The sequence below is a fragment of the Lithobates pipiens genome, unplaced genomic scaffold (genome assembly GCF_037356315.1).
Source record: "Lithobates pipiens isolate NorthernLeopardFrog02 unplaced genomic scaffold, aLitPip1_a1.2 Scaffold_22, whole genome shotgun sequence".
Classification (NCBI taxonomy): domain Eukaryota; kingdom Metazoa; phylum Chordata; class Amphibia; order Anura; family Ranidae; genus Lithobates; species Lithobates pipiens.
The window spans coordinates 153,272,254-153,281,890 of NW_027507784.1; the positions used below are offsets into that span (position 1 = coordinate 153,272,254).

Below are 9,637 nucleotides of genomic sequence, written 5' to 3' on the forward strand. Positions count from 1 at the left end.
CACTGGACTGTATCTGTGCAGTTCTAGCTGCTGCTGCCACAACTTCACCCCCCTCTCCCCAATAAGCACAGGGAGTCTCCACCCACTTCCCTTATGCAACAGAGAACAGAGATCACCTATAGAAAAAGAAAACGTTATTGGTACTGTTATATATAATTAATATTAATGGGTTGTTTTACAAGGTAAATGTTTACATATACTTTAAAGGCACAGTCCACATTTTTCAAAAAAAAAAAAATAAATTCACAGTCTTTACTAAAAAACACAAAAAAAAAAAAAAAATCGCAGGTACACAGCTACAATGCACAGGCTCCTGCATTGTTTACATCCAAGGTCTGCACTGATGTACATATGTTGTGTTATGATGAGGGAGGAAGTAATTCATGTGCAGTGATATCACAGCTCCTGTTTTCTTTTCAGATCTGTGAGTTCCTCTGCTGCAATACAAGATGGAACTTGTAGTATTTCTGTTCCCAGATCCATGTGAAACATACTGCCATGCTAAATTAAAAAAATCAATAAGAGAAAGGAACTCCTGGAAGGAGCACCCTGCAATTAAGTTAAGTGGGGGGGGGGGGTGGAGAATGTGATGCCCAGACTAGCAATAGGGCAGTGATGGTGAACCTTGCCACCCCAGATGTTTTGGAACTACATTTGCCATGATGCTCAACTACACTGCATATGAGCATCATGGGAAATGTAGTTTCAAAGCATCTGGGGGGCCAAGGTTCGTCATCACATACAATAGGGAGTGTGGTCATCACTAGGCCCTTCAAGAGCAGACATACTTTTTTATCTTTTTGTTTAATATAAAAAAACTGTATTTTCTGCTAGAAAAGTTTTTTAAATAATAATGTTTTTTTAAATAAAATGGTGGAGGCTGCAATTTTTTATGTCACACGGATTTTTAAAGCGTAATTTTTTGAATAAAAAATATACTTTAATGAAGTTTAATGCACAAGAAACACAATATAATACCCAACTGTTTGGTAAAATATAAAAGATGATATTATGCAGAGTAAATAGATACCAAATATGTCACACTTTAAAATTGTGCATACCCATGCAAGGACTACAAACTATGTGTATTTTATCACCCATAGGCGTCGCTTTGAAAGCCTTTACAGGTTACCACTTTAGATTTACACAGAAGGTTTGGTGCAAGAATTATTGATCTTGATCTGCCATTTGCAGTGATACCTTGCATGTGTGGTGCAATCACTGTTTATGCCCTGATGCAGGACTGATGCATGCGTTCCTTTGCATGCGAGCACAGGGGGATGTGGGTGCTTTACATTTTTTTTTTTTTTACACTGTGCCTAATAATAGCAATAGACATTGACAGGTACTCTTTACTGAGAGATCTGGAGTCTCCTCTGCCCTTAAAATCTTGGGATAATACCAAGATCGGTGTAATTAAATACTTTTTCCAAACCAGTAATGGTTTGTTAACATCCAGTGAAACTGGAAGTGATGAAATACTTGTTACTTCTGGTTTCTCAGACCATAAAGATGATTGGGGCCATTTTTGTCCTTGATCAGCTTTATGGTCAGCTGGCGGAACCGCTGGCTGCACTCTCAGGTTCCCAAGAAGGCCACTAGGATTGCTCTTACAAGAAAGTTGACCGCTGACTGAAAAGAACAATACCGGGATAATACCTGCAGCTATAGGCATCATCCCTGTATAACCACTCAAAGTTGGGCAACACACATATACATAGTTTAGAGTTAAAGTGGTTGTAAAGCCTTATGCCGCGTACACACGACCGGACTTTCCGGCAAACTAGGTCCGACGGGATTAGTCCGTCGGACACTCTGATCGTGTGTGGGCTAATCCGTTCGTCTTTCGGGAAAAAAATCCTGCGGACCTAGAAATAGTACATGTTTCAAATCTACCTGACTTAATCAATTCCGACTGACTCAAATCTGGAAAACTGTTCGTCTGTGTGCTGGTCCGACGGACCAAATACGACACAAGGGCAGCTATTGGCTACTGGCTATTGAACTTCCTTGTATAGTCCAGTTTACATCATCACGTTCAAAACGAATGGACTTTCGAATGGACTTAGTCCATTCGTTCGGAAAGTCTGTCGGAACTCTGCCGAAAGTCCATCGAGAAGACCGTCGGACCTAGTTTCCAGGAAAGTCCGGTCGTGTGTATGCGGCATTACACATACCCAGCAAAGTAATTGGCCTCAGGTAATACACAGAGATGAAACAAATCCTCATATATATATATATATATATATATATATATATATATATATATATATATATATATATATATATATATATATATATATATATATATAAGTTGTACCTGTTTATCTACAGTCTTATCTTCTCTACATCCAGTCAAAGTACTGAATTTATAAAGCTTGTCTGAGAGTTCTGAAAAAAAGGGGCAGAGAGCTAAAGTTACACTCTGCAGAGCTCAGTGAGGGGTGCCCTAAGAGCTGATTGGAGGGAAAAGACACATCTCTTCCACACAACTCAAAGGAACAGAGTTGAGACTGTCAATCTGCTGGAGCTCCCTCCCCATCACCATTTTTCTCCTGGTGTCAAGAAAACTTGGTAGAATATAATAGAAGAGAATGAAGCAGCAGACAGAACTGACACTTAGTGCTCTTAATTGAGACATGTACTGTACACACTATAGAGGGCTACGCTTTGTTCATATTTCATGTGTTAGGTTTACAGCCACTTTAAGTGGCTAGATAAACACAGGTGACAAAAAAATCATAATAAGAAGTTCTAATATTTTCCTACTTTATTACATATGTGGTATTATTTTTTTCTGTGAAGATTGGAGATATTTCTTAAAGCTCATGGTCTAATCTATTTCACGGGCACATCCATTTCTCTCAGCCATACTGGTTTATCTCTGGTGGTTGAGACGAACTTCACACTTGCTTGTCACCTGAGAAATGTCTTGAGGCAAGTTTACAAACCAGCGAGTCTCAACATAAACATTTTCACACAGATATCGGCTAATGTCGGGGTAAATACCCCTCCCAGCCACCGGGGGAGGCTTCCCTCGGTCGCCTGAACTATCCTGGGGGCATAGGCATTTTCATATTCATTTTAGATGTATGTATTTCCTGAAGAAGCTGAAAAGCGAAACTAGTTGACATACTTCACCTTCTATACCAGCCCCTGATCATTTGTATCAATACTATGTTTTTATGTCTAAATAAATTGATATATTATTTTTACACAATTGTTTTTTTTTAATGTCTTTATCCTCTGTGATGTGTACCGCAATAGTCCCCGTGCTCTCCCCTTTGTTGACATTTCTGGTTGGGGACCAGATTTTTTTAAAAATGTATCCTTAAAGCTCATTATGAAATACTTACCTTAGAACGAAGCACAAACATCGCCTCCCAGTCACCGCTGAGAGAGCTGACATGTTCCCTCCGGGTTTGCAGCTCCGGCCACTCACTGTGCGGGAGTCCTGTTTCTGGCAAGGATCTCTGATTTTCTGCCAGCATCCACTGGACCTTCAGACCGTATGCACCATTGACGTCAGCTGCTGTATGCAAGGTGGATATCTCCTAAACCATACAGGTTTAGGAGATGTTAATTTTACCTACAGATAAGCCTCATTATAGGCTTACCTGTAGGTAAAAATGTGAAAGCAGAGTATACAACCACTTTAAAAGCTGATTTCTATGAGAGCACTCATGCAGACACAGACAGTGCAGCTCGGCTCCTTCCCCTACTCCCTCTTCACAGGATTTGATTGATAGCAGCAGGAGTCAATGGCTCCAGCTTCTATCAATCTGTTCAGTGAGGAGGCTGAGAGTGGAGAGAACCACTGCTCTTGTGCACAGCATTGGACAGAGATTGGGCTCAGGTAAGTATAAAGTAACACAGAAGGTTTTTTACCTTAATGCATAAAATGCATAGGTGATGTACAGTCGTGTATGGTATTGGGTATCACCACCTAGCAAACAAATCTGTATTAATATCTGCTATTGTTGATTTTAAGAAATGTTTGAGCCTCATGCCTCATGAAAGTCCTTTCTAACTATGAATAATAATATTTATACTTTTATATAAAAATTGGTTGAATATATTGGTTGCCATGCTAAAAGTCCCAAAAAGAAAACAATGATTTGATGCTATAAATATCTTAATTCTTTAAGACCACTTTAGTGCTTGCCTGTTCAAATATGTACACAATTTCTATCGGCTGTTCCTACTTTTTACATGACTGTATCTTTGACTCCATGAATGACTGATGGCTCCAAAATAATTGGATGTGCAAACTAGACCAGTCATCCAGACTGGCCCATATTTCCTTTCTGGTGTATTTTTCATTTTCCAATTCACAAGGTGGATATAGGCCACAGAAGCAACTTTATCGTCTTTCTTTTTGTAAAATTAGGAGTTAATTATTCATTCTCTAATAGCAGCGAATCTGCTAAATCATAACTCACATCCATAAACATATTGAAGTATTATATGCCATAGACATATATATATGCGCATGGATCTTTTTTCAACCAAACATCTTTTTGAATAGCTTTGAAACCCTTGGTGCAAAAAGAGTGCCTTTCAAATGAATTGTAATTTATTCTACCTTAATATCTACCATGACATAAAATAAAAGCAATGCTTTATTTTATTTTTTTATGACGTTAGGTTGTAAGAAATCTGTCCACCTATGACCTCTGGAGCAGTTGCAAATATACAACAGGTCAATGAAAGTAAGTTGTGTGCACAAATAAGACAAAAGACCTATACATATACTATAGCTAACAGAAAACTGTCAGCATCATTGACTTTCTGTAACATCAGCAGAAAGAGGTATATAAAAGAGTCGTCATTCCAACCCTGAAACAGCTCACAGTTCACAGCTCACAGCTCCTCGGTCACATCTCCAGTCAAAATGGTTAAGGTATGCTAATTTTCAATTTGTATGGCAGAATACAGGCTGGAATTTGTACTGTAAAGAATTGAAATTATACTTTTTCTAAGGATTATCTGCACATAGCTAGATGACATATTGTAGTGCATTTGAAATATTTTTAAGCAGCAGCCAAAGCAGTCAGAGTTCTGAAATTAAAAATAAGCATGTTATATGCAAGCTATAAGCAAAAAATAATACTGTATAATGTATATAGCATTCATAAGTTTTGAAAACGATTTTAAATACTGTCACCGTCTGTCTATAGATTGTCTTCTATGAGGATAGAAACTTCCAGGGTCGCTCCTATGAGTGCAACTCTGATTCCTCTGACTTGTCTTCATACTTAATTCGCTGTAACTCCATCCGAGTGGAAAATGGGAACTGGATCCTGTATGAACATCCCAACTACAGAGGACACCAGTACTTTTTGAGGAAGGGAGAATATCCTGATTTCCAGCAATGGTTGGGATACAATGACTCTATCAGATCCTGCCGCCTGACCCCACAGGTATATTTTACTTTATTTTTAAAATATGCTCAGTAATATTTTGAAATGGGAATTCAACCTTGCAATAGTTTATTTCATTTCCTTCCCACCTGTACCATATTTCTAAAGCAACAGCAATTGACATAATACATTTTATTTATTACAGCACCGTGGACCCTTCAGATTAAGTGTCTATGAAAGAGAAGACTTTAAGGGACAGATGATGGAGTTTACTGAAGATTGTCCTCATGTTTACGAGCAGTTCCGCTACAATGATATCCACTCCTGCAATGTATATGATGGATACTGGATGTTCTATGAGGAGCCCAACTACAAAGGACGTCAGTATTACCTGAGACCTGGAGAGTATAGAAGATACACTGACTGGGGAGCTTCTAGCTCTAAAATTGGATCTTTTAGACGTGTCCAGCATCAGTTTCAAGTATAAAAATACAAATGTATCACCACCTAATCGTTAATAAAACTTTACTGTAAAGTAAACTTTTCTCTGCGTTTGCATAGTTTTGTTATTATAAGAATATGAAAAAGGACAATAGTGATCTAGTCTATGTTCTTAGTGAAGCCAGTTTCAAGTGTATGTTATAATAATTTGCCACCTTTCTTAAAGTGGATGTAAACCCTCACATATACCCAGTAAAGTGAACAGCCTCAGATGATACACAGAGATGAAACAAATCCCCCTACAAGTTTTACATGTATTTCTGCTGTCTTCAGCTTTATATACTGTTTAGAACGTGTACATCCTGATAGAATTTTCTCTTTCTGATTCACTTGTGGATGTTGATTCTTGCTATACATTGTGAGACAGCTGATTGGAGGAAAGGCACACCCCCCCCCCCCCCCCCCGTCTCCACATAAGCAGAAAAAGGAAGAAACAATGTACAGCTGTTTCTCTGCTAATCTATTTATAGCACCCACTCTGACACAAAATTCAGCCTGGTTTTATCACAGTTGATGGAGAACTTGTTAGAAGTTATCATGCTGATAACAGAAGAACTGAGCAGGAGAAAGCCACGAGACTTAGGGCTGTGAAGACAGATAAGAAAACACTGCAGATATTTGTGCCTTGCTCAGATTTTATGAACAGGGTTTACATCCACTTTAACAAGTTAGTCTGTTGATCTAAAATACATCATTAATTCAAATCTACATGATGTTTGTGGTTGGTAATGGCTGTTTAGAATAATTTACTATTCTGAGTGTACAGACGATGATGTCTTTATTTAAAGTGAGCAAATTCCTGTGGCAATATAAGTGACTTGATCACTACCTGCTGATTTATGTGTGTTTCAAAAGGTCTAAAGTACATTTACATCTCCTGGCAAGTTTAGTGTATGGAGATTCTCTGAGTTTCCAGAGCACATACAGCACCATCCTTCTTAAATAAATCACACTGTGGGACAAATAAAGAAAAGCTTTCCCAGTTCAGTCATTCCGTTTTTTTAGATTGCTGTAAATTGTCAGTGGGAATATTGAAAATTGAAAAAAACAATTGTAGAGTATAGCAATATACAGATCCATATACAAATAATTGCCTTGACTTGTTTGAAAAATGTATGTCAAAGGTAACAACTGGCATTAATCAAAGTCACCAACACCAACCATTTTTTTCTAAAAAGTAAGATAGATAGATACATACAGTATCTCATAAAAGTGAGTACACCCCTCACATTTCTGTAAATATTTTATTATATCTTTACATGTGACAACACTGAAGAAATGACACTTTGCTACAATGTAAAGTAGTGAGTATACAGCTTATATAACCGCATAAATTAGCTGTCTCCTCGAAGTAACTCAACACACAGCCACTGTCTAAACCACTGGCAAAAAAAGTGAAGTGAAGTGTCCAAATTTGGGCCCAATTAGCCATTTTCCCTCCCTGGTGTCATATGACTCGTTAGTGTTACAAGGTCTCAGGTGTGAATGGGGATCAGGTGTGTTAAATTTGGTTTTATCACTCTCACTCTCTCATACTGGTCACTGGAAGTTCAACATGGCACCTCATAGCAAATAACTCTCGGAAGATCTGAAAAAAAAGAATTGTTGCTCTACATGAAGATGGCCTAGGCCAGTGATGGCGAACCTTGGCACCCCAGATGTTTTGGAACTACATTTCCCATGATGATCATGCATTCTGCAGTGTAGTTGATCATCATGGGAAATGTAGTTCTAAAACCTCTGGGGTGCCAAGGTTCACCATCACTGGCCTAGGCTATAAGAAGATTGCCAAGACCCTGAAACTGAGCTGCAGCACAGTGGCCAAGAACATACAGCAGTTTAACATTAACAGGGCAGATTCCACTCAGATTAGGCCTCGTCATGATCGACCAAAGAAGCTGAGTGCACATGCTCAGTGTCAAATCCAAAGGTTGTCTTTGGTAAATAGATGTATGTGTGCTGCCAGCATTGCTGCAGAGGTTGAAGGGGTGGAGGATCAGCCTGTAAGTGATCAGACCATACACCGCACACTGCATCAAATTGGTCTGCATGGCTGTCATTCCAGAAAGAAGCCTCTTCTAAAGATGATGCACAAGAAAGCCCACAGTTGGCTGAAGATAAGCAGGCTAAGGACATGGATTACTGGAACCATATTCTGTGGTCTGATGAGACCAAAAAAAATGTATTTGGTTCAGATGGTGTCAAGTATGTGTAGCGGCAACCAGCTGAGGAGTACAAAGACAAGTGTGTCTTGCCTAAGTCTAGCATGGTGGTGGGAGTGTCATGGTCTGGGGCTGCATGAGTGCTGCCGGCACTGGGGAGCTACAGTTCACTGAGGAAACCATGAATGCCAACGTGTACTGTGACATACTGAAGCAGAGCATCATCCCCTCCCTTCAGAAACTTGGCCACAGGGCAGTATTCTAACATGATAATGACTCCAAACACACCTCCAAGACAACCACTGCCTTGCTAAAGAAGCTGAGGGTAAAGGTGATGGACTGGCCAAGCATGTCTTCAGACCTAAACCCTATTGAGCATCTGTGGGGCATCCTCAAATGGAAGGTGGAGGAGTGCAAGGTCTCTAACATCCACCAGCTCTGTGTTGTCATCATGGAGAAGTTGAAGAGGACTCTAGTGGCAACCTGTGAAGCTCTGGTGAACTCCATGCCCAAGAGGATTAAGGCAGTGCTGGAAAATAATGATGTGCACACAAAATATTGACACTTAGGGTCCAATTTGGACATTTTCACTTAGGGGTATACTCACTTTTAGATATTAATGGCTGAGTTATTTTGAGGGGACAGCAAATTTACACTGTTATACAAGCTGTACACTCACTATTTTACATTGTAGCAAAGTGTAATTTCTTCAGAGTTGTCACGTGAAAAGATATAATAAAATACTTACAAAAATGTGAGGGGTGTACTCACTTTTGTAAAATACTGTACATACATTAAGGCATGCACCCCAAAGCTCAAACACACATGACTTTCTCTGCAGCCTCTACATGGAGCAATGTATGAATGGGAAGTGCTCTGTGCTTCCTGTTCATTCACATAGTTTACTATGCTTCAGTTATGAATAGACACAATGAGCGAATGTGTTCACTGTGTTAATTTCAAAAAGACAGGGGTCAGTAAATTACATATTTACTAGCCCCTTTGCAGGTTTCCGTTACATCAGAGGGGGCAGGGTCACCCACACGTCATTGGGGAAGCCCGGCTTTCCCACTTGCGTCAGAGGGGGCGGGGTCAGGTGACGGGTTGCCCCACCCTCCTCATATAAGAAATGTCAGGCTGCTGGGATCCCCGCAGTGTCCCCGCCAGTGGAGACAGAGGATGGATGGACTGCGCTGCGCTGGAGGGAGAGATCACCCATCACTGGATCAGATCAGCCATCGCTGGACCCCGGAGAGATGATCATCCGTCGCTGGATAGCAAGAGTGGATTACCACCGCTGGAATCTTTTTTTATTTATTTTTTATTTTTAATAAAGGACCTTTTCAACGGTGTGTGTGTCTTTTTTAACATTCTTTTACACTTTCTTTGTGAAATGGTAGGGATACTTTTGTACCCCCTTACCATTTCAAACAGGGGGGGCGGGATCTGGAGGTCCCCTTGTTAAAGGGGCTTCCAGATTCTGATAAGCCCCCCCGCCCACAGACCCCCACAACCACCGGCCAGGGTTGTGGGGATGAGGCCCTTGTCCTCATTAACATGGGGACAAGGTGCCACAGACCCCCAAAGCATCCTCCCAATGTTGAGGACATG

General features: G+C 40.1%; 1 protein-coding gene across 1 annotated transcript; it reads left to right on the forward strand.

Moving 5' to 3' along the window:
• The first annotated feature begins 4,793 nt into the window (after positions 1-4,793).
• On the forward strand, positions 4,794-5,903 carry LOC143924281 (gamma-crystallin-3-like). Its single transcript, XM_077448485.1, has 3 exons — positions 4,794-4,903; positions 5,181-5,423; positions 5,569-5,903. Exons 1-3 carry the CDS (start codon positions 4,895-4,897, stop codon positions 5,848-5,850), a joined length of 534 nt encoding a protein of 177 aa, XP_077304611.1. The 5' UTR covers positions 4,794-4,894; the 3' UTR covers positions 5,851-5,903.
• Positions 5,904-9,637: the final 3,734 nt, after the last annotated feature.

What these genes read in the sequence shown, in the direction of transcription:
- LOC143924281 (XM_077448485.1), top strand. An exon ending in CCTGCCGCCTGACCCCACAG is followed by an intron (nt 5,424 to 5,568) that starts GTATATTTTACT and finishes TATTTATTACAG; the next exon opens with CACCGTGGACCCTTCAGATT.